Source organism: Rhincodon typus, chromosome 4, assembly GCF_021869965.1.
Source record: "Rhincodon typus isolate 14 chromosome 4, sRhiTyp1.1, whole genome shotgun sequence".
Taxonomy (NCBI): domain Eukaryota; kingdom Metazoa; phylum Chordata; class Chondrichthyes; order Orectolobiformes; family Rhincodontidae; genus Rhincodon; species Rhincodon typus.
The window spans coordinates 70025590-70051361 of NC_063335.1; the positions used below are offsets into that span (position 1 = coordinate 70025590).

Genomic DNA, 25772 nt, shown 5'->3' on the forward strand with positions numbered 1-25772 from the left:
AATATAAGGAAGGAACCAGATCAGACTTATGTCAAGTTTGAAAGAATTAAACATAGCAATTTCGATAGATGGGTGAGAGCATTAAAGATAGAAAAGACATATGAGGATCTTCGAGAGAGTATTCTGCTGGAAGAGTTTAAAAACTCACTTCCAGAAGTGATAAGAACTCATATTGAGGAACAGAAAGTTAAAACCACATGAAGAGCTGCAGAGATGGTGGATGAACATGCATTAGTGCATAAATCGAAATCTAGCTTCCGACAGCAATTTCATTCCGTGAGGAATAGAAAATGGGAAAGTGGGAGATCTTCAAAGAAAAACAAAAGATAGATCACACTGGGAACAGTTTACCACATGTGAAAAACAAATGCAAGAGGATGAAAAAGAGGCAAATGGCCTCAGGTGTTTCCACTGTAAGAGGGGGACTCAAAAAGTCACAGTGCCAATGATTTCAGAAAGGCACTCGGAAAAAGGATGTGGTAAAACAGCTAAACCAGTGGGTTTAGTTAAGTTAGTGAAGGAAATCCCAAGAGAAGTCATGGAGCAGCAGGAGAGTGCACAGCCTACCTACAGGCTGGATAGCAAGATAGTGCCCGATCTCTTCAAAGACCTCACCTCTGTGGGTAAGATTTACTTGGGACAGACAGAGGGAGAAGATAAAGAAGATTAAAATATTGAGAGATACAGGAGCTGGTCAGTCTCTTATAGCAATCCTTCTGAAATGTTACCTGAGAGAGTGATAGTCTGTGGATTAAATGGGGAGAGATGTATCATTCCCCTGTGTAAGATAAGGCTGGAAAGTCCAATCAAGACTGGGGAAGTGACAGTGGGAGTGATTGAAAGAGTGTCTATTCCAGGAATACAGTTTGTTCTTGGAAATGACCGAACAGGATCAAAGGTGGGAGTGATGCCCATTGTAGTGGAGAAGCTGAAAGAAAACAAGGGAACTGAGGAGTTAAAAGAAAAATACCCTGGAATTTTTCCAGACTGTGTGGTGACAAGATCGCACAGTCATAAATTTAAAGCAAGAAGGCAAAACCAAAGAGAAAGATGAAGGAGTTGAGGTCCAGTTAGCTGACACCCATTTTTGATGAAATGGTAAAGGAAGAAGCTAAGCAGGTAGAGGATCAGGCTGAGGTGTTTAGTTCTGAAAGACTAATGGAGTTACAGGAAAAAGATGAGACAATAAAAGATTTATATCATAAAGCCTATTGGAAAAGGAATCCGAATGTATTCCAGAATGTTATTACTTTAAGGATAGATTCCTAAGGCAGAAGTGGAGACCTTGGCAGGTTATTGTAGAGGAGAAATGGGCAGAAGTTCACCAAATTGTATTGCCAGTAGCATACAGACATAAAATAATGCAGGTAGCACACAAATTACCTTCCAGAGGTCATCTAGGAGTGAGGAAGACTCGGGCTAAGAAACAGAAGCATTTCTATTCACCTGGATTACATAAAAATGTGGTTGAATTTTGCCGTACTTGTCATACATGTTAGATGGTAGGAAAGCCACAGGCAGTAATAAAACTAGCATCTTTGATGCCAATTCCCACATTTCAAGAACCTTTCATGCAGGTTATGATTGACTATGTAGGTCCCCTCCTTAAAACCAAAAGGGGGAACCAGTATTCACTAACCATAATGGGTGTGTCTACCAGATTTCCAGAGGCAATTCCATTACGGAATGTCAAGGCAGGAAGGTTGTGGAAGAGTTGCTTGTTTTCTTTACCTGCCGTGGATTACCCATGGAGATTCAATCAGACCAAGGGTCCAATTTTACTGCCAAATTATTTAAGGAGGTCATGGATAGTTTAGGCATCCAACACTTTAAATCAAATGCGTACCATCTTGAATCCCAGGGAGCATTGGAAAGGTGTCATCAGACCCTAAAGACCATGCTGAGGGCTTATTGCCAGGATTACCTAAATGATTGGGATAAGGGTATCCAATTTATATTATTTGTTATTAGAGATGCTCCAAATGAATTGACTCAGTTTACTCCATTTGAGTTGATATTTGGACACAAAGTAAGAGAGCCTTTAAAATTAATTAAGGAAAAGTTGATAGGTCCAAAGTCAGAGATCTCACAGTTGGATTATGTATCTGAGGTCACAGAAAGATTAATCAGAGTAGGAGAATTAGCTAGACAACATTTGAAGGTGCCACAGCGCATAATGATGCAAGAAGCAGATAAGAAATCTAAAATTTGTATGTTTGCCTGTGGGGATAAAGTATTGTGTTGTTACCAGTGGTGAGAGATCCCTTCAAAGCTAAATTTAGTGGTCCCTGTCAGATTGAGAAGAAGTTAAGTCAGGTGAATTATCTGGTAAAGATGCCAGACAGGAAAAATAAATTATTGGGTATGTCATGTGAACATGCTGAAACCTTACTATGATGGGGAAAGGGAACAGCAGAAACAGGTATAAGTTACTGCCACTCAGAGTGAGGAATCAAATTCAGATGATATGGATTTTGATGTGCCTCAGAATAAATTAAATAATGAGGATGTTCTTAAAGAATGGGATAGGATAGTAAGCTCTTTGTCTCAGGAACAGGGAACTGAATTGAAAGGCTTGTTGCAGCACTATGAGGACATGTAAAAATAGAATGGGGAAGACTAATACTATAGTACGTGAGGTTGACGTAGGGAATGCTGTTCTGATAAAACGGAACCCTACAGGCCTACTCCTCTCAAAGCAGCACAGGTACAGAAGGAAGAGGAAGCAGTTCTCCAAGAAGACATCATCAAGCCAAGTCAAAGCGAATGGAGTTTGCCGATCGTGTTGTTCCCAAGCCTGATGGTACTCCATGATTCTGTGTAGATTATTGGAAGGTCAATGCCATGACTAAATCAGACTCCTATCCAATTCCAAGGCTGGAAGACTGTGTAGAAAAAGTAGGACCAGCCGCTTAGATCACAAAGTTAGGCTTACTTCATGGTTACTGGCAAGTACCTTTGTCAGAGACAGTGAAAGAAGTTTCTGCGTTTATAACCCCAAATGGGCAATACCAATGCAACATAATTTTCTTTGGAATGAAGAACACCCCAGCCACATTTCAAAGACTTATAACCAGAGTTGGGGCAGGATTGACTAATTGTGCCATCTGTATAGATGACTTAATGATCTTTAGCCATTCATGGACAGATCACATGGCAGATTTGACGGAACTCTTTAAGAGACTACAGAAGGCAAAGTTAGTCATAAATTTGGCAAAGACAGAATTTGCGAAGGCGGAAGTGGCGTTCTTAGGACACAACATTGGACCTGGAAGGATGACACAGAGGAATGTGAAGACGATGACCATCAAGGAATTTCCAAGACCATCCTGGAAGAAGGAAGTGCTACGATTTTTGGGGCTGAGTGGATTCTGCCTGAATATTGTGCCAAACTTTAGTAACGTAGTAGCACCGCTGATGGATGTGTTGAAGAAGAATACAAAATTTCAGTGGACAGAACAATGCCAGGAGGCATTTGAGAATTTAAAAGCATTGTTAACCACTGCATCAGTTTTAGCCCTGCCAAATTTCTTGAAACTCTTTAAAGTCACCATCAACGTAAGCGATGTAGAGGTTGGAGCTGTGTTGTTACAGGAGATGATGGTGGAATTGAAAGGCCAATTGGTTATTTTTCAAAGAAACTCAATATCCACCAGAGAAAATATTCAACTCTTGAAAAGGAGTTATTGAGTTTGGTACTGTCCTTTAAAATATTTTAATATATCAGAGACGGCTGTGTCCACTGATCACAACGCATTAACATTTTTGGAAAGATTTAAAGACAAGGACACCAGACTATTTCATTGGAGTCTTACGTTACAAGGTTATTGCAGTTCGGGAAAATATTATTGCAGATACGTTATCACTGGTTTAAAAGGAAAATGTGTACACAAGATAGACACGGTAGTGTTCAGTGTTATGTATATGTATATACAATTAGTATGAAATGTGTCATTCTAGATAAACAATCTATGTATCTGGTAATCATGGCATTAATATTTAGTTTAAAAAATGAAGCCATCTTTTCACAATGATGGTTAATTTTTTTCTTAAAGGGGGAGGTGTTGTGAAGTTGGTATATTACTTGTGGATTGGAAGGCAGGACGTTAGAATTTGTTTACAAAATGATAGGGGGAAGAGTGCGAGGTCCCTTTAAAAGATATGTTTTTTAGGCTTGGAGAGTTTAAAAAAGTCTGCAGGCTGCAGCAGATACACAGGGTTCTTGAAATTGAAATTGTACCAAAAGGCTATATTGTTAGCAGACAAACAGCATTTTTACCAAGATAACAGGTTTTTTTTTTTTAATTTAGCCAATTAATTTAAATGAAGCCCTAGATACCAAAGCCTAATTAAATTTAAATCTGATGATTTTGACGTCCTTGGACCAATCCTACCCTAAGAAATTATTAAGTTATCAAGGGTATAAAAGAAAAGGGCATTTGAAAATCAGTGTAAGAACAAACTGCCATCCATAAAGAAAACAGCTCTCAACAGCCATCAGCTCCAAAGAAAAAGCACTGGCTCTAACAGAAATCTCTAAGATGTCAGATTAAGCACCATCTAAATAAAGGTACTATGGCACTCTTAGCTAATATTCCTGACACAAGAAGTCGATTGAGGAAGGTGTTCCTAACTGAAGAACACTGAAGAAGGCAAAGAACGTTCCAGAAGACTTATCCTGGCTGTAATTTTAAGAGATTAATCTTTAACTTTTTTATTAATTTGGTTTATATATGTGGGACTTGTAGTTATTGGAACAGCATACCATTTAGAATTTTGCATTATTCAGGAATACTTAGTAGTTAAGGGGGGAATTGTTTGGTTTGTTAGTAGTTCTGTTAATTTATTCACTGTTAGAGTTTAATAAATGCATTGTTACTTGTTGCTTATAAAATGTGTATCAGGGAGTTAATTTCATTTAACCATCCCCTCTGAAACAACCAATACCACAGCATAAAAATCCAGTGAATAAGGATTGCAGGATGGAGGTCTGATCTTAGCATCAGGAAAATTCCAAGCTCTCAGATGCTGACTGAAAATGAAATTCTTGCCCTTTGTGTTTCACCGCTGTTAAAATACTCGGGATCCAAATCTGCTGCTCCCACTATGCTCCATTTTCATTAGCCTTTACTGTTCAGGATCAAAATTATCCATTTCTGCTGCAATTAATCTGTCTAGATTATATCTTTTATTAGTAGTCCAATTTGGATTAAGTTTATTTCATTACCTATTCAATATATCTTTGTTGCAAAAAAATACATTAGATCTTTTCACTTTTCACTTCTTGCTTGCGTGTTTACCCTTTTATTCAATTGATACATTTTAGTACAATCCTGTTCTATTTCCTCCTTTTTTTTAGGAGCAAGCCCTTTTATATTTCATAGCCACTCACTTTACTAATGAATTTATATAAACCTATTTGATTAAATAGCAGCCACATTAACATCAAAGCAACTGTTTTCATGTAATTAATAAATTTTGCAAAAACCCCATTCCACTAAATAGATCTATTTTCATCTAATTAAAAATTTGGGAGGGTAAACCATTGCAATTAATATGATTTAATTTACATGAAATTTTAGTAAATCTATCTGAGCTCATTTGATGTCTTATCAGCAACTTGATGGGAGATCAAGTAGAATAATAAAAGCTAATTTTACACTGATACAGCCTGGTCAGTGAATGTGACACTCAGTGTATTCCAGATACTGCTAGCACAGTCACTATAAAGGAATATCTCTCTACTACTGAAAAGGGTGTTAACTTTTTTTTGGATCCCAAAGCCAGTCTAAAATATAATTTTTTTTTTTACTTTTGGGCCTCTATTAAAGTAGGAATTACTGGCACCATGGTCAAGAAAAATTAGAACAATGAAATATGTAGATATTGGTCTCTATACTTGTGCCACTTCCTTAGAGCCCTAGCCCACAATATTGGCAAAATGTAGAATCATAGAATAGTTACAGCACACAAGGAAGCTATTCGGCAATTTATGTTTATGTCGGCTCTCTGCAAGACCAATTCAGCAAATCTCACTGCCCTATCCTTACCCCACAGTCTGGCATTTTTTTTAACTTTGTATAATTTATACCATCACTGAATCTGCACTATCAGCATCTTAGGGGTTATCACTGATTGAAAACTCCACTGGACTCACGACATAAATGCAGTGGCTACAAGAGCAGGTCAGAGGCCAGGAATACTGTGGCAAGTAACTCACCTCCTGACTCCCCAAAGCCGGTCCACCATCTACAAGACATAATTCATAAATGTGATGGAATAGTCCCCACTTGCCTAGATGAGTGCAGTCCCAACAACACTCAAGAAGCTTGACACCATCCAGGACAAAGCAGCCGGCTTAATTGGCACTGCATCCACAAGCATCCACTCCCTCCAACTACCGACGCTCAGTAGCAACAGTGTGTACAATCTACAAGTTGCACTGCAGAAGTTCACAAAAGATCCTCAGACAGCACCTTCCAAAGCCACAACCACTTCCATCTAGAAGGACAAGGGCAGCAGATATATGGGAACAACACCACCTTCAAGTTCCCCTCCAGGCCACTCCCTATCCTGACTTGGAAATATATTGCCGTTCCTCATTGTTGCTGGGTCAAAATCCTCGAATTCCCTCCCTAATGGCATTGTGGGTCAACCCACAACAGGTGGACTGCAACATTTTAAGAAGGCAGCTCACCACCACCATCTCAAGGGCAACTAGGGACTGGCAATAAATGTTGGCCAGCGTGCAATGCCTACGTCCCACAAAATGAATAAATTTTTAAAAATGAAAATAATTCTGATCTGAATGCCAAAATTGAATCTGCTTCCATCATCTTCTCTGGTAGCGCATTACTCTTTACTTCTTACTGTAAAAGTGCTTCTCTTGCTGGTTCCTTTGGTTTTTTCTAATAAGATATCAGAATCAGATAATCAAAACAGTTAGATGAAAATTGGTCACTGAATTCAGTAATACACTTCACAACAGCAGTTACCTGCTTCTGTACAAGTGAGTTGGGCTGCGTTGTTGCTTGTAGCTGTATATTTATTAAATATAACAATGTAGTCTATTAAACTGGAAGCTAAAAACAGCTTTAATTCTTTGCCTCTTGTTTTCTATTTTTCATTGATTCCCTCATTAGGTTCCCTGCCCTCTCACAGGCATACCATTTCCTGTGTAGACAATAGTAGTGTTGGACCTTCGTGAATGCAATATGCACCTCTTTGTTATAACAGTCTTAAAATAAGTTTATTGGAGGTGTGAAAGAGCCTTCATGGCAATTTCTGCTCCATGTTTTGTCAAATTATTTCTTGTATAAAATTGAAAATTCATCACACATGCTCACATCAAAAAATGTGAACAGGAAGTTGAGTTCATGCAGGAGTCCAGAAAGTAAATCAATAGCTAACGATAACATATAAATGGCAGGTAGAAATTTGACCTTTTTACAGTTACTATTCACTCATTTATTACTAAGTTGATGCAAGAAATGGCACTTATATCTATTCAAGACCAGATCTGTAGCTGGAATTTTAAGCAGCCCTTGATTTTATTAATATGCTGAATTAATAATTTCATCCAACTGAATACTTGGCTTAATTATGTAAGTCTTTAAATGTGATTGAACTGTTTCAGTGCAATAGGAGTTTATTCAGCCTATCATATTAGTACTGGCTCACTGTGCATTTTAGCTTTGTGCCAATCTCCTGGCTTTTCTCTGTAACCTTGCACATTGTTTAAGTAGAAATAATCATGCATGGTCTTGCTGTATGCCTCAATTTAATTTGCCTTCACCACACTTCCAGGTTGTGCATTGCATACCTTAAGTACTCATTGAGTGGAAAGGTTTTTCTCACCTCACATTTGCTTCTTTTGCAAAACACTTTAAATCTGTACCCTCTGAGTCTTGATCGATTTACAAGTGTGAACAATTTCTCCCTATCTACTCGATCTAGACCCCTCAATTTTGAAAACTTCTATCAAATCTTTCCTTAAGCTCTCCTCTTCAAAGAAAACAGTTCCAACTTCTCCAACTTTCCTCATCATGGAAGTGTTTTAACTCTAGAACCATTCTTGTAACCCTTTTCTGCACACTCTGCAATGTATTCACATCTTTATACAATCTTTAACCAGTACCTTATAAATATTCATCATTACTTCCATCAGCTTGTACGCCATGCCTCTATTTATGTATACTAAAATACTGCATACTTTATTAACAGCTTTACCTGCCCTGCCAGCTTTAAGTACTTATGCACATACACACACAGATCTCTTCATTGCAATGAATCGACTTAAATTGTATACTCCAAGCTTAGCATATTACCTATCTGAAAGAGCACCTCATCAATTTAATTCTTGAAAGTATATTTTACACATTAACAGTAATTTAACTCATTTCTGGGATTTGGATGCTGCTGGCTTTGAGGTGTCAGTACACCTGTCATAGTTAGCAAGGCAGTTTCAGGATTTTGATTTGACAACAGTGAAGGAACAAGTAATATATTTCCAATTTAGGATGTTGTTTGGCTTGATGGGGAATTTAAAAATGATGTTCCTATATATTCACTGGCCTTGCTATTCTGACTGATAGAGATCATAGTTTTAGAAGGAGAATGGGTGAGTTACAGCAGTGCCTCTCGTAGTTGTTACATACTGCTGCCACTGTGTATCAGTGGTAAAAGAAATGAATGTTGAAGTTGGTGCATGGGCTACCAGTCATGCAAGTTGCTTTGTCCAGAATGGTTTGAGTGTTGCTGGAGCTGCACCCTGATTGTACCTTGTAGATGGTGGACAAGTTCTGGTAGATATGGGTTGAGTTATTTGATGCAGAATTCCTAGCTTCTGGCGTGGTCTTGTAGCTACAGTATTTACATGATCCAGTTCAGTTTGTTGCCAGTGGTAACCCCCAAGATGTTGGAAGTAGGGGATTCGGCAATGGTAATGCCATTGAATGTCATGGGGAGATGGTGAGGTTCTCGCTTGTGGAGATGGTCATTGCATTGCACGTATGTGGCATGACAGTTACTTGCCACTTATCAGTCCAAGTCTGGAGCTTGTCCAGGTCTTGATGCATTTGAAATGGACTGCCTTCGTATCTGAAGAGTCACGAATGGTACTGAACATTGTGCAGTCATCCCTACTTCTGACCTCCAGCAACCATAACCAACTTTCTTTGGGTCAGATATGAATCCAACCAGAGGAGAGTTTTTCTCCTGATTCCCATTGACTCTGATTTTGCCAGAGCTCCTTGATGCCTCGCCAAATCCTGCCTTGACGTCATGATCAGTCACTCTCACCTCACATCTGGAACTCAGCTGATTTGTCTAAGTATGGACCAAGACTGTAATGAAGTCAGATGTTGAGTGGCCCTGGCAGAAACTGAACTGATTATCAATAATCATGTTATTCTTTTGCAAGTACAACTTGATAGCACTGTCACAGACCTTATCCACCACTTTGCTGTGATAGAGAGTGGAAAATGATAGAACAGTATGAGATCGGGTTGGACTTGTCTTGCTCTTTGTGCGCAGGTGATACCCAGACAATTTTCCGTATTGACGTAGATTCCAGTGTTGTGTCTGGATTGCAACAAATTGGCCAGGAGCATAATTAGCTTTAGAGCACAAGTCTTCAGTATCATTACCAGAATGTTGTCAGGGCCCATAATCCACCTTTGTTAATAGACATTGACATTCACCAGCTAGAGTATATTCTGTGCTCTCGCTACCCACAATATTCTTTCCAAATTGGTGTTTAATATGGTGAAGTGTGGATTCATCAGTTGAGGGGGTAGGGGATGAAGTGGGTGGTATTCAACCAGTGGTTTCCTTCCCTATGTTTGACCTGATAACATGAGATTTCATAAAGTCCATGGTCAACGTTGAGCACTCCCAGGGCAATTCTTTCCTGACTATATGCCACTGAGCCACCATTCCTGGTGGGTCTATTCTGCAGGTGAGACAGGGCATACCCATGAACAGTGCTAGTGGGACATAGCCATACTCTCAGAATCATACCTCATTGGTAATGTCAGGCTGTTGACTCACTAGTCTGTGAGACTACTCTGCCAATTGTGGCACAAGCCCTCCAGTATATCAAGAAGGAGTATGCAGGGTAAACAGGAACCAGTCAGTATGACTTGTGTTTAAAGTGCATACTGAGTTGTTTACTTACACTGACATTTTAATTATTTCTTTGTGGTCAACTATACTAACTTGTGAATTGCCTGTGCAGGAACTTCTAGGTTGCAGCCAAACGGCTTAAGGGGAATGTTGATTATAAGTTTAAATAATATTGGCTTGTTAACTAGTGAAGAAATCCACGCTTTTTTATTCAATCTGGGCACACATACAGAGATCAGAGTTTGCAAATTTATTACCAGCTTTTTTACTTGATGGTCAAAGAACTGATTTCTATACAAATAGACAAAGTCACTTCAGATATGTGCCCTTCCCACTCTTCCCCCCCCCTAGCAACACACAGTATAAGGGCAGCATTGGATAGATACAATATAGTGCGTGAAGCTGAAAATTTTGAATATGTCCACTCTGTAATAGAAGACGGCTGGGGCAATACATCTTTTGTGTATTTTCAGTATTTGAATCATAAATGCTTGATTAAGACCACACTTATGATTTTAGTGCACTTAACACACTAAGGACCTCCTCCATCAAACTTTTGGTTGTTTTTAAAATTGTAGGTAATTATCATACTGTCCCTTCTTGTTTAAATGAAAGTTTATTACTAACTAGGACCTCAGCGGAAGTCAGTCCAGTGTAATTTATACTCCTTTCATCTTAGGTGCAGGCTTGAAATAAGCAGCTATGACAACAATTGAATCAGCTAAATTGTTCCCAGCTCATTATTTTGATTCAAAATGCTTCTTTTGGTCTAGGTTTCTCACATCTTGATGTTATGCTCGTTGAATGTTATGACCCTAAAGGTGACCAATGGAACATTCTCCAGACTCCTATCTTAGAGGGTCGCAGTGGCCCGGGCTGTGCAGTGCTAGACGACAATATTTACCTTGTTGGTGGCTACAGCTGGAGTATGGTGAGGCAAATTTGATTTAATATTCTTATGATATTTCATGATAACTGTATTGGGCAATTAGAATTTGACGTGTAAGGCAGCATCTCTCTGTATTATAGCTAGTCTTCTTATCATTACCTGTAGTTTGCTACCAATACCTGCAAATATGCACTTCCACATCAAATTAATGCTTCCTTGCCAACTTAAAAGACTGCTAATTTTTTTTTCCCTGTTTCCGCACGCAGTAACATGCACCTGTATTACATATTTCAACTCAAAATTTCAAGTTTATTCTTTTGATATGGGTTTCTGGGCTTGTTATGGAAAATTCCTTCTACTCAATTATTTAGATTGCTAGTTATTTAGACTGATGGATGCAGCCAGGATAATTCCCAAGTGGAGAAGATGTTACAACCAGGTGAGACGGGTAAATGGTTTCCTGTCTTTGTAAAAACTCTAAGTTGGGCACAGCAAACATTTTAAATCTTATTTAGCATGCCACAATATCACACTTCAATTAAAACTTAGTACTAGCCAAAGTTTATGAGCAAATTACAAGATTTTGAATGAAAGGGGAATTTTACTTCTTGCCACCCAGGGAAAATAATTAAAAATGGCAAATAGATATAAAGCTTAAAAGACAAGAGCAAATGGGATCAAAAGGCACACCAAGAATCTACAGTTTTGAAATTCCTAAAGGCTATCATGTGTTTAACCTAAGACCACAGTTGTTAATTTAGCAACTTGTATCCTCTGAAATAGCAAAAGAAATGCTTTTTTCTATTGGATGTTTCACAGGTGTGCTTGTTGAGAGAGTGATAGCAAGAAAGCTGTCCAGTTATGTTGTACAAATACGTTTCTTCACTGCTGTGCCCAAAAGTAGTTGCCTGAGATACATTTCATTTATGTATTCCCATACCTGGCTGAATTGTTATTGTAACCTAGATGTCCTCAGCTCAGTCTTTCATCCCAACATGTGAAATTTCCAGAAAAGTGTAACCGAAATAGGAGATATAGATCAGAGTGAGATAGTGGGTTTTTTTGGTAGTGGGGTCAGATTTTCTGAAGAAGGGTCCAGACCCGAAATATCAACTTTCCTGCTCCTCTGATGAGGCCTGGCCTGCTGTGTTCATTCAGCTGTACACCTTGTTATCTTATATAGATCAGAGTGATTGGTTTGAGTCATGTCGATGACATTAATTTCAGTTTCCACTAGCCTTATTCATCGATGGTTTCCTGAAGATCAGTTCAACCCGGTCAGGTGATTACAGCAGTTCAAAGTCAGTGTTTTCCCTTTTTTAAAACCATTTTAATCTGAGAAAGATCTCAGGTATCTAAAAAAAAATCAAATGATGGAACTTAAAAATTGATACTCCATCCTGACTGCTATCATAAAGTACGGAAATACCAGTTTCTGTACTAGATACATTCCAGAGAAAAGATTTAAGTTTGAAATGGATTTGTTAGTTTGCTATGGGTAAATATTGTCATCCTCCATTATTCTGACTGATGAGAGATCTGTTAGTTGGCAGTCAGATGTTTTGTTTTAAAGAAAAAAAATGGACCTCCAATGTAATGCCAAACCAGATGCTCAAAATTAGCATTCCTAAGTAATAAGCCTTTGTTGTTGTTTGCTGTTTACAGCAATTGCATTAATGGTCAAAGCATCTAAAAGCAACAAACTAAGAATTGAATGAAGCATTGAAGTCATTACATTTTAGATAAATTCTTTCAGAACTGAACTTGCATTTTCGCACAGCATCCAGGTGGGATAACTTGTTATCTAACAGTCAGAATTGTTGGTTTGAGTTTGAACAGGGTCTCTTGAATACACCAGGGGATTACTCTGACATCTGTTCCTTACTATGCAGGCAACTCCCAAACTTTGTGAAGTCAGCTTATTTAAATAATGCACGTAATGCTGATAGCACACCCGGCAAGCTACACAAAGCAATGAGAGGCCAGTGCAGTTTAAGCCAGCCCTCTACAGTTTAAAAGGTGTATTTGGGTCTGGAAGCCATTCTAAAAATGATTTTGAGATGGGAACTCTTGGAGTAATGATTTCCTGTCCCTGGTGTATGAAAAATGTGGGACAAACACAGTACGAATGACAAAAAAAAACAGATTCCTGATGGAGTAACTCCCAACACCCCCACCCCACTTAAATAAGTACTTCAGAATCTCATCATTAATGTATTTGCACTACATTAAAGCATAACTCACATTATGCTCCTCTCCTCCACTGAGAAACGAGATGGCGTAAATTCCTGATATGTAAATTAGAGTGGGTACCTGGCTGCTGCAGCTCACGGAATGATTGTCCCAGTCATCTTGCAACTGCTTCTTCAGATGCCCCTATATACACCATGGCCATTATCCTCATTGATCTTTCACGCAAGTCAGTACCAGCAAATTACCAGTCTCACTACATTACCATGCCTCCTCTTGGACCAGCAAGACACCACTTCAACCCTTCAGCGTTTTATGTGAGTTGTATGCATCTAGCTGATCACTGTGTGCATATCTACTCTTTGCACTCATATGGACATATGGATCCTATGACTCGTGGATTTAAAGCTCACGATTCCAAAGCGGATGCAACCAAACAAACTTTAATTTTGATTTTCTTTTTTAAATATACGCGGTAGCGTTTTAGTTTCATTTGTGTGGAGATGGAGAGCTACCACCTAGAATTAGCATCTACTGCAGTCCACATAATGTAGGTGTACTATTAAGAAGCCCCAGGATTTTGATCTAGTGACATGAAGGAATGACAATTTAGTTACAACGTTAAGAAGATCTGTGCCTTGGAGAGGAACTTGCAGGCAATGGCATTCCCAAGCATTCTCTTACTGGTAGAGGTCACAAGTTTGAAAGATGCTATTGAAGGAGCCTTGGTGAGATGCCCCTGAGCACCTTGTATGTATATAGTACATATTGCTGCCACTGTGCATCAGTGGTGGAAGAATGAATGTTGAAGGTGGTGAATGAAGGGCCAGTCATGTGCGTTGCCTTGGCCTGGTGCTGAGCTTTTCAATTGTTGTTCAAGCCACACTCATTCACGTAAATAGAGTATATTCCATTCTCCTAACTTTATCATCAGGATTTGAGTTTCTCTTCTCGGAATTCTCAATCTCTGTTCATCATTAGAATAGCCATGGCTGAGACCAAGTAAAGTGAGAGGGCTGAAACTATTAATCCTTCCTTCCCATCTATCTACCCTTCATCCCAGATCACTGATTTGTGAACTGACAAAACTGTAAAGGCTGCACAATTGGCTTAACTCCCTCCCTTTTTCCTGACTGTAAATGTACTTTATACCTTTCTCCCTTACAAATCCCCAAGAACAGCCACTGTCATGATGTGGACATTGTGTGTGTAGCCCAGGAGGCAAGAGGTCCAGGTTCATTCACTGCCTGTTCCAGAGGTATGTAACCTGAACACTTCTGCACAGGTAGATTAAAATATATGCATAAGTCCAAGATTTAATACATTGAATTATATAATGTGATTTATAATTTTTGTTCAGCATGTTTGTATTATTGTATTTTTCAAATTAGCTTTTCAGATAGTTGACTGCTGTGACAGCAAAAGTAAGGTTGAGACGGTTATTGAACGAGCAATTGCTTTTCTGTTTACTGGTATGTCCATCAGATGAGGCAATCACAATCGCAGACAGCCTAATCATAACAGGGTTCTGATAAGATCATCAATCTGAAACATTAATTCAGTTCCTCTGTCCACAGATACAGCATGACCTGCTGAGTATTTCCAGAAAAGATTGTGTTGGTTGCAACCTTCATTTTTTTTGTTTTCCTCCTCCTTCTGCTCACCCTCCTCAGCTGGTCACAGCACTGATCCTTCATGATGGCAACATTTGCTGCACGCAGCAGATCCCCACAGATCTGGGCAGCTGCAGTACAAAATACCGCAAGGACACAGCAGATCAGGCAGCATCAGAGGTGCAGGAAGGTTGACGTTTCAGATCCTCCAGCTCCACAGTGTATTGTCTCTGTCTCCAGCATCTGCAGATCTTGCTGTCTCCAAAGGCAAGGCCTCCCCAGAGTGTTCCATGCATTGTTTACACACCACAATGGCATTCCCCCTCAGATTTTTATGACTTTCATTGCATTCATGCCACTGTGTGTGCAGAGGTTGTGCACCAGTGTCATGCACCATGTCAAAGGGTAACCCTCGTCACCCAGTAGTCACCGTCAGATTTGCTGTGATAGCTAAAATGCATGTGCTATAGTGAACTGCTGCAGAATGAAGGCATTGTGATTGCTGTCAGGATACCAGAAATTGATTTCCATGATTTGCTGCATTTGATCACACACCATTCTATTTTGAGTGTGTGGAATCCCTTTCAGTTGTGATACATCTTAGATGATATGGGACACCTAAAAAGTCACGTGTGTATTTAGTAACAGACCACACCGAGAAACCTACAATCTACCTGAAGCCACATACTGTCTCCACCCCTGCTTTTCAGCGAGAGATTTAAATATATTGAGCTCCTTTGGATTATACAGCCACAGTGACCTCCCTAATGCAACAATGATCAACAACCTAGGAATATTGGAATTAGCACTGCTCCTGAATGAAAGTAACCAAAAGAATGGATTAAAAAAAACACAGCATCACAAATCTTCGCAACCATAGGCAATGAAGTTGCAGTTTGCAAATTTCATGACAGCATCCTCAATGCAGCAGAGAAGTGTAACACACATGATAATTCACCAAGAGGTTTAGTATCAAAAAGGGCCCCGGTGACATGGGGGTTGCAGGAGGTGGTTTAATGTTTAAAAAAAAAAGAGTAGCTTTTAGCAGCCTACCTCTTTTCTGATGACAGATCCCTTTATCAGGCTTTGAGTGTCTTTCTCCCACACCACCCATCCACTCTAACCTCAGGAGCATGCAGGAAAATCTGACAGTTGCTCCCTGTTCAGGTTTCACACATGGTAGCTGTCCTGCCCAGTGCTCAAATCCAGGCCTTCAATTGGAAATTAATTGGCTAACTGCTGGCCTCGGATGTTACAGGGGTGAGGTGGTGCGAATGACAAAACAATCCACAAGTCATTTCACCCCAGACGTAATCAGACTGTTCCACCCTGGTATCCCCCCCACCTCTAACCTCATTGCCAAGGACATTAAAATCTGATGAGATTTTCAGATAGTAGAACTGCTCCCTAAAATCCTTCACCTGTGAGCTGATTTCCCTACTGTTTTGTTTTTGCCCATTCTCCTAGTCATGAAGTTATAGTCATGAAGATTATGAAGTTATAGTTATTTTTAAAAAGTCACCTAGTTCATTGATGCTTTTTTGGGAAGGAAATCTGCCAGCCTTACCTGGCCCACATGTAACTCCAAACCCACAGCTATATTATTGACTCTTCACTGCCCTCTGGTATAGACAGGCATGCCCTTCAGTTCATGGGCTATTGGGGATGAGCAACAAATGCTGGTCTTTCCAGCAATGCTCATGCCTCATAAAAGAGGAAATAAATTTATTCACAGATAACATTTAACCAATTTTGAAGTCAATATTGGATAGGATCTTCTGAGATTGTTATTCAATTCCAACCAGTTGGAAAATAGTTGATAACAGATTCATCACCTAAAACACATAGTTTCTGAGCTACTTTCTATTTATCTCAATGTTAATGGAAATCATAAAGCATTATTAAAGGCAACCAATCCATTGGGGCCTCTCTTGCATCCCACCACACTGCAATTTTATCTGATTCAAATGTAAACTCAAGGGCATTATTGTAAATGATAAAAACTAGTTGAGGAACAATCTAGTAGGCCTTTTTGTAGCCTTGCATCCATAAAATTATAATAAGAAATCCTTTTTGTATTCTGATTTTTTAAAAACATATAGACTTTGCACCATCTAGTGTTGTTTAACAGTATTACCAAATAATTTGGAATACATGAATGCATCAAATATTGCCTGTGTGCAGAAATGCTGATGACTTTTAGAAACCTTTAAAAACAGATAAGCTGTAATAAATTTTGGAAGTAGAGTGAAAAATGTATAAGAAAGTGAAACATATAAACTGCAAGAACAGCTATCATTCAAAGGTTTACCAGATGTTTTTCATTTCATGACCTTCTATGACCCACAATGATGTTTCACTGTATGTTACTAAAAATAGGGCTATTTTGTTTACTTGAAAAGGTATTCCAAAAGGTGCATTCACCTTATTAATCACTCCTTTCTTAGTAAACAGGAATTCTAATAAAACCTCCCCATTTTACAGAGAAAGTTAAAAGAATCTGACATGATATGTTCTTAAAAATGTCCATGTCGTCCTTCCTGCTCTGCTGCTTTATGGTGTCACTGGTGAGCAATGACCCCTAGATCAACACTGTTGGGAAAAATGGATATCCTGACTTTATATCATAACAAGAGATAATCTAGAACTACAATCCTCTGGTTTGCTCTGCTGCATCACTCCAAAACGCTCACCATGAGTGACACATGGGGTAACCCTCCCTTTGAGTAACTCATGCAATATTTTGACTTTAACAGCCATCAGACAGTGGCTCAATTGTTTATACTTGGATGTTACTTAGGTAATATAAAAATAGTTATTGTGATCAGCTGAATATCCTGTAAAAGAATGATGGAATACCATTTTTAGTTTTCAAGCGAGTGACCTGTGGTCAATGTGTTAAATCAACAACAATAATTTGTAGTTATATAGCACCTTCAACTTAATAAATTTTCCCAAGGCACTACACAGGGCTAATTATAAAGCAAAATATAACACTAAGCCACATAAGGAGACATTAGGGTGGATGACTAAAATCTTGGCCAAAGAGGCCATTTTATGGAAACTTCTTAAGAAAAAGCTTTTTGTTTATTATTCATTCATTCACGGGATGTGTACTTCGTTGGCTGGAACAACATTTACTGCTGACCGCTATTTGCTCTTTGGAAGATGGTTATGAGCTGCCTTCTTGAACTGCTAGTCCTTTTCATGTGGGTAGACCCACAATGCTGCTATCAAGGGAATTTGAGAATTTTGATACAGCAACATTGTAGGAATTTTCAAGTCAGGATGGTGAGTGGCTTGGAAAGAAACCTACAGGTGGTAGTATTCCAGCTGCGTTGTCCTTCTAGATAGTTTGGGATTTGGAAGGTGCTGTTCAAGGAGCTTGGTGAATTTTTGCAGTGCATCTTCTAGACGGTACACGTTTCTGCTACTGAACATAGGTGGTGGAGGGAATGAATGTTTGTGGATGTGGTACCAATCAAATGGGCTGCTTTGTCCTGGATGCTGGCAAGTTCCTGAGTCTTGTTTGAGTTGCACCCATCCAGGCAAGTTGGGAGTATTCTGTCCCACTTTTGACTTGTGCCTTGTAGATGGTGGAAAGATTTTGGGGAGTCAGGAGGTGAGTTACCCACTTAGAATGTCTAGTCAGGGTGACTTTGACCTGCTGTTGTAGCCACAACATTTGGGTAGTAAAGTTCAATTTTTGGTCCACGATAACGCCCAGGATGTTTTGATAGTGGGGGATTTTGCAATAGCACTGTCTTTCAATGCCAAGGTGTGATGGTTAGGTTCTCATTGGGGATGGTCATGGCCTGCCATTTGTGTGGTGTGAATGTTACTGACCCTAAGAATTAAGAACAGGAATGAGCTATTTGACAAAGGCACCCACAGAGTCACAGAGAGTGGTGGGGATAGAGTCATTGTGTATATTTAAGGCTGAGATAGATTCTTGATCAGTGGGGGAATCAAGGGTTATGGTGAAAGGGCAGCAAAGTGGATGTGTGGAATGTTGGACCAGCCATGATCCTATTGAATGGCACGGCAGGTTCAAGGGGCTGAAGTTCACAAATTTATTGAAAGCTAACGTGCAGGTTCAACAAGCAGTTGAGAAGGCAAATGGTATGCTGGCCTAAATTACAAGAGACTTTGGCTACAATTGCAAGATTTTTTGCTTCAGATGTGCAGAACCTTGATGAGGTCTCACTTGGAGTACATGATACAGATTTGGTCCCCTTACCTAGGGAAGGATGTGTTTATTTAAATGTCGTGCAACAGAGGTTCATCACTCCAGTTTCTGGGATTATCCTATAGTGATAGAAGAGACTAGGCATATATTCTCTAAAGTTTTGAATAATGAGAGGTGATTTTATTGGAACTTACAAAGCTCATGAAGGGCTTGAGAGGTAGAATCACGAGACAGCTTCAGAATAAAAGGGAAGCTTTTTAGGACTGAGATCAGCAGGAAGTTCTTCACTCAGGGTAATGAAGTTTTTGAATTCTCCATCCCAGATGACTGTGGAAGTAGAGCTGTTGCATCTATTCAAGACAGATCGATAGATTTCTAGATATTATTAACATCAGTGTATACAGCAGAATAATATCATTGAGGCAGATATCAGCTGTGATCCAGAACAGAAGAGCTCATTCAAGAGGCCTAATAGCTACTTCCTGCTCCTTTATTTCTGTACGTCCCTCCAACGTATTCACCATACTGTCAGCCTTCCCACCTCCCAATGTGTCATCAATGGGCCAGAAAAATCCAGCCGAGGTGTTAGTTAACCGAGAACCAATGGAGACTGGTGAGTAAAGCTGTTTTTGGTATATGTGATATGGTGCAAGTTGGGACATTAGCATCAGAGCTTTGGATCATCTGAAATATATGGCTTGACATATAGAACATATGAGGTCAACAGGAGTGCATTATAGTGATCAAATCTAGAGGTAACAGATAAATGGATGAGAGTTTCAACAGCAGATGAGCTGAAGTGAGAACCGAAAGAACTGCGGATGCTGTAAATTAGGAACAAAAACGGAAGTTGCTGGATAAGCTCAGCAAGTCTGGCAGCATCTGTGAAGAAAAAATCAGAGTTAACTTTTTGGGTCTGGTGACCCTTCCTCAGAACTTTCTGTTTTTGAGCTGAAGTTAGAGTTGAGTCAAGCAAAGTTACTGAAGTAGTATTATCTGACATTAACGATGGTATAAATATGTGATTAAATTTCATTTCCAACACAAGTATGACATCAAACTTCTGAATAGTCTACTTTAATCTCAAACAATTGCCCAGGAAAAAAAGAGTTGGTGGCTTAGGAACAGAGTTTGTGACAGGAACACAAAGGCAATAGTTTCAGTCTTCTCAATATTTAATTCAAGTTAATATGTGGCTCAGAAGAAATATGAATTTTTTTAAAGCTTATGGCTTATGTTAGTTTGAAATATTGTGTTTGATATTACAGGGAGCCTACAAATCTTCTACAATTTGCTACAGCCCTGAGAAAACCACTTGGACAGAATTGGAAGGGGAAGTTGCTGAGCCATTAGCTGGCCCAGCATGCGCAACTGTTACACTGCCAGCCTGTGTGCCATATAATAAATAAAACAATTTGTCGCTTTGCAACATTAATATAAACACTGAGACAATTTATTTAAATGATACCATGCAAAGTACTGAATTCTTACTCCCAAACATATTTAATGTTTGAAATGTGCTTTTTTACGATGGTAATTTATGACTATGAAAAAATGTTATGTAAATCTTTGTATCTTTCAGGAGAAAGGCATGACCAAGTAAAATAATGATGTAGTAGAATATAACAATATGTAAATTTTGTACAGGATAAAAAGTGTAAATGAAGCTTGTCTGTTGAAAACATACTTAAATAAAAACTTTAAAAATCCTGAGTGATTTAATTTTATTGCACAGTTGGATATAATTCTTGTTTGCATTTAACTTTCATTCAATGATTTATGTTTGTATATTTTGTAAAGTCACTGTTTTTGATTTGGATTTGTTGACATCTTGTTCAAAAGCTGAGAAGAACAGCACACTTTCATAAGAATAAGGTAATTTTTGGTACCAGCTTTCTGTCTTAAGCTGTACCCAAGGATATGTGGACTCCAGCTTATGCGGAATTAGTGTCCGTTTCAATGCATTGGACGAGTTGTTTGGATTGACACGTATATTACGTGTTTAACCCAATGGTATATTGTGGGAAGATTGGGATTAGTATGCAGTTAACAATAGAATTTGTACTAACCTCAGAAATGTAAATGGGATGGAATTTGTTCTCCATTGAGTAAGGCCAGTATGTATGGGGTTGTGTCTGCAAGAAATAATAAGTTGTTAGTCATGACCATTGTGACATACGAATTGTTGGAGGTGGATACATGACCAAAGTAAACGAAGCAATGTACCTTTCTGTCTGTAGTTCCCGTCAATAATTGGTACATTGGGCCAATCTTACTGCTGCAACGAGCAGCAACAAACATGAGTCTCACCTAGTGGAACTCAACAAAACGCAGCCAAATTATTCACCCTTAAAGAGAATATTAAAACATCATCTGCCCCAAAAGCAATCTTTTCATCTGTGGTCTGGAACGTTATATTCTTCCTTCTCATGACCATCAGTCTTTCAACATTAAGGAAAACATGCTGGATTAGCTCAGTGAAGTAACCATTGATTTCCCACATTGTTTGCCAAGATGACAATCAATGCTCCAAAAATACACTAGTTTAATGAAGAGTTTCAATAAAATGCTCAAGCTTTCTACAAAGTTCATTGGATAGTTGAGGGGACTGGTTGAATGAATGAAACAATTGAAAAATTGACTACAGTATATATTTTTGGTCTGGCAGGAGTATTTATGCAGTGCTCAGTCTGGAAGTAATTATGAATGGATATTCATCCCAATAATCATCCTGGCTGTTTAAGTTCTTAATTCTGACTCTTTTCCTTCTGTTCTGCTGTAGCATTTTATTCTCATTTAGTAATGAATCATGGGCTTGTCTTATTATCATCCAAGAGTAAGCAAACATTGCTCTGAAAAAGATCACAATATGATCAAATTCAATGTTATGTTTGAGTAGGATAACTTAACACAGCTTTTACTGCTGTAGATCTTGTAAGGCTAATTTCAAGGACTAGACAGTGGCTGACAACAGTGAATTGGTCAACATTATTATCTGATAAAACAATAAATGACCAGTAGGAAGTATTCAAAAATCAATTAAGCTTGATAGTCAACCAACATATACTCCCAAAGGACAAGAGTTCTAATTATCAAATAAAGCAAAGGGTTCAGAAAAGATTATCTAGCTTGGTACCGGGGATAAGACGTTTCAGTTATGACACAGGTGAAGCTGGTGTTTTCTTCTTTAGAACAGTAAAGGTGAAGAGGAGATTTTCAGGAGATGTTCAATATCCTGAATGGTAACTCAAAGGAGAATAGTTCCAGTGCAAGAGGAGTCAGTACCCAATGGGCATAGATTTAAGATGATTGATAAATAACCAAAGGTGTATGAGGCACCTTTTGTCTTTACGCAGCTAGTTTTATTGTTTAGAATGCACAATCTGAAAGAGTGGTGGAAGCAAGGACATTATTACCATTCAATAAAGAATTGAATAAATGCTTAACAATAGAAGATTTAAAGGCAATGGAAAAAGAGCAGGGAAGTCGCATCAATTAGATAGCTCTACAAAAGAGCTGGCATAGGTATAATTGGCTGATGTGCTGTATCATTTATTGATTCTATTATTCTAAGATCATCTGAAAGGCATGCATTCTAGAAATTGCAGAAATAGCTCATAGTCAGAATTTTTAACTGTTCTGTAAGTAATATATCAAACTTATTTTTTCTCTCATTCACTCAGGACATAGAAGAAAAATGGAGATTTAAAAGTTGATCCTCTCCCTATCAATAATTTGTTTGTATTGGATGGTAACAAGCTACAGGAGCCACAACGGAGTGCCTCCTAAGTATGAACAAAATTAATGTTGTATTTCCTGTGTCTGTGTTTAGATGTATGGAAATAACTCCTAGGAATTCACTGTAGTGTTGCATCTGTACTTCAGGTGAAGCATAGTGTAGTTAAGTGAAGAGTAATTGTGTTTAATAAAGCCTATTTTTGTTACTGTCATTTGTGAATCCATCTGTAATTATTTCAAGATCTAACAAGGCAATGCCTGGTAATTTCCACTGCCTTCTGCAGGAACAAATCATATTCCTGATACATCTATTAATTTTATTATTGAGGTGTGAAAAAAAATTAAGCTGTTTTAGTGAAATGTTTTCTAACACCATCCTGAGCCTGTAGATTGCAGGACCTACATAATCCATTAATGGTCTATAATCCCAGTATTATGTATCCTGGGACTGCTAGGGTAGTAGAAACCGAACTAGATGAAACTCTTCCTTGTTATTACCAAGCAATTACTATGTTCCTTGAGCTTCCCTTGGGTATGTTGTCTCATCATGTTGCAGAACAAAAGCAACATACCTGGAAATTACTGATGGGTCTTCACTCAACAAATTAACTTTGCAGCTCCTGTGAAACTTCTGATTGGACTTATGAATGGTGGTTGAGTTTCCCATGTTGTTTTCTTGCAATACCAACAGCATGTAAACAGTAAAATGATAAGCAGATGCTGATTGTAGTGCTGCTTGCATTGTTAGGAGTGATCTCTATATGTATTCATTCAAATGCATTACTGATGTTGTCTGATTCAGTTTTTTTTCATATGGCTTTCTTCTCATAACCAATACTTCATACAACACTTTTGGTGCACTGATACTCTGAGCATGTCCCGAGCATAAATGTATGACTGAATCTTACAGTATCAGATGTAAGTCTAACAGGTTTCTGTGTATTAGCCCAGTGTTAGACTTATTTTTCTGAGTCAGGGATCATCAAACATTTGAGAACAGACTTCTGTCCTGATCTCTGCCATGCCATGTAAGCATCCTGTTGACAGGTAAGAAAATTTGGTGATACAGAGAGGATTAAAGGAAATAGAATTGCCCTGCAGGGGTCATGAACAATTTTTACTAAAACTCTGAAAGACCCTTAGCTATAGGGATGGAGATAGAAAAATGGATGTGTGGCTATTTCTGAAGAAGGGTCTAGACCCGAAACGTCAGCTTTCCTGCTCCCCTGATGCTGCTTGCCCTGCTGTGTTCATCCAGCTCTACACCTTGTTGTCTCTTTGTGGCTATTACCAGGCACTGTTCTACAATTCTATCTCTCGCTTCCTCCGCCTCCTGCCTCAGCAAACAATATCATCACTATTGAGGGTGTATCTGGAACAATGATAATATAGCAAGAAAGTAAGAGAAATGTCTGATTTAAATGTGATAGGATAGGCAGGAGGCAAGCAACTGAAATTTTGTTGGAGAGAGAGTGGACAAGCTAAGGACATTCACAAATTCAAGAATACTTCAGTACTCCTCCCTGCTTCATTTTTTTCTTCAACAGTATGCTGGTAGATTTTAGGCAGCATAGTAAGTAAAATCTAGTAATATCACCATCTCAATCCATGTAGCCTTCTCTAATTATTAAATATTGTCATTTTGGCAGATGTAAGTCAATTTTCATACACTATTGACTTCTTATAAAATTATATTTTGAATAATAAATTGTTTTAATTTGTTTCAGTTTCAGTGTGAGTAATTAATTAAATGATTGTATGAATGCAACTAGTTTGGTATTTTCAAATAAATAATATGTAGAAATCTGTTCTATGCATAATCCTGAACTAAGTATATGATTTCTTGGCAAGTTATTTTGAAAATAACTTCATTAATTTTTAAATGCCATTTGAGATCCAGACCACATATTATTGTTATATATAGAGGGCATTTTATCTGGAGGAGATTTAATTAGTAAATCCAAAATAATATTTTGTTGTGGGTTCCTCGTATTAGGCAATCCATTCTGTCATTCATAGTTTAAAATACCAACTTTAACTCTTATATCATCAACTATCTTGGAATGCAATCTTAACTATTTTCAAGGCAAGTAAATGAGATATGTTCAGGCCTCAATATGTGGCACCCTGTAGCTAACATATTACATTTATTTTGCACTCCTTGTAACAGATAGATTTGATTTTAAAAAGAGGCATATTGATTGGGACAACAGAACTTCAATCTTTCATCAGAAAATCCCATGCTTCAGCCAAAATTCTGGCCCTAAAACCATGCAAGAGCCAAGGTGCTATCCTTTTCCAAGTAGTTGACTTGCACTTAGAAAAGGTTTCCTGTACTGGGGCGTACTGCTTACTTTGTGTTAAATGAAAAGGAAAACACATCTTGTTTAATGCCCTTATACTTTCATCCTGGATTTGCAAGATCTGCAGAGATTAATTTAATTTTAATTGTAAGACTCAATCACAGTTATAGACTGAGTTGGAAGTGCCAAATACAAGTCATTTAGTTCTGATTAATTACAAACCACTCTGGGCACAAGCATGTTTTCACAAATTTCTCAGAATTTAATAATTTTATCACAATAGGTACAAAAGAATGATATTTAATAAAGGCAGTGGATCAGTCAGCTCATAATGGAACACTAATTCATGACTGGGCACTTGTCTTTTGTTGACTGAAGTTCGTCTTGCGTCTTTGCTTCTCACTGCATACCTGGCTGCCAAGAGTTACTGTTTATTAACCCTTGTTTGCCACCACCACTGTGCATGGTCAGTGGCATCCTGGAGCTTTGATTGGCTAACACAGGAACAACACGTGCTCAGCCTCAGATTGGCTAGGTGGTATTTGCACAATTCCGATTGAAGGTGATGATCATCTGACTGATATCACTTCCTGTTATGGCCTGACTGATTCCTTAAGATGCCACTTATTTTGATAGACTTGCACTATTTTTTTGGGTACTTTCTAATTAACTTTTTCAGGGATGTTATGACATTCCTCTGGTGTATGTGGGAATTGAACTTCCTG

At 38.5% G+C, this 25772-nt stretch overlaps 1 protein-coding gene across 1 annotated transcript in view; it reads left to right on the top strand.

Moving 5' to 3' along the window:
* klhl14 (kelch-like family member 14) overlaps positions 1 to 20658 on the top strand; it is a 150158-nt gene extending 129500 nt beyond the window's left edge. Inside the window, exons 7-8 of the mRNA XM_048595978.1 lie at positions 10899 to 11056; positions 20275 to 20658. Of these exons, the coding sequence (XP_048451935.1) occupies positions 10899 to 11056; positions 20275 to 20415 (299 nt within the window). The 3' untranslated portion in view covers positions 20416 to 20658. The remainder of the gene's footprint in view (positions 1 to 10898; positions 11057 to 20274) is intronic.
* The last annotated feature ends 5114 nt before the right edge of the window (positions 20659 to 25772 follow it).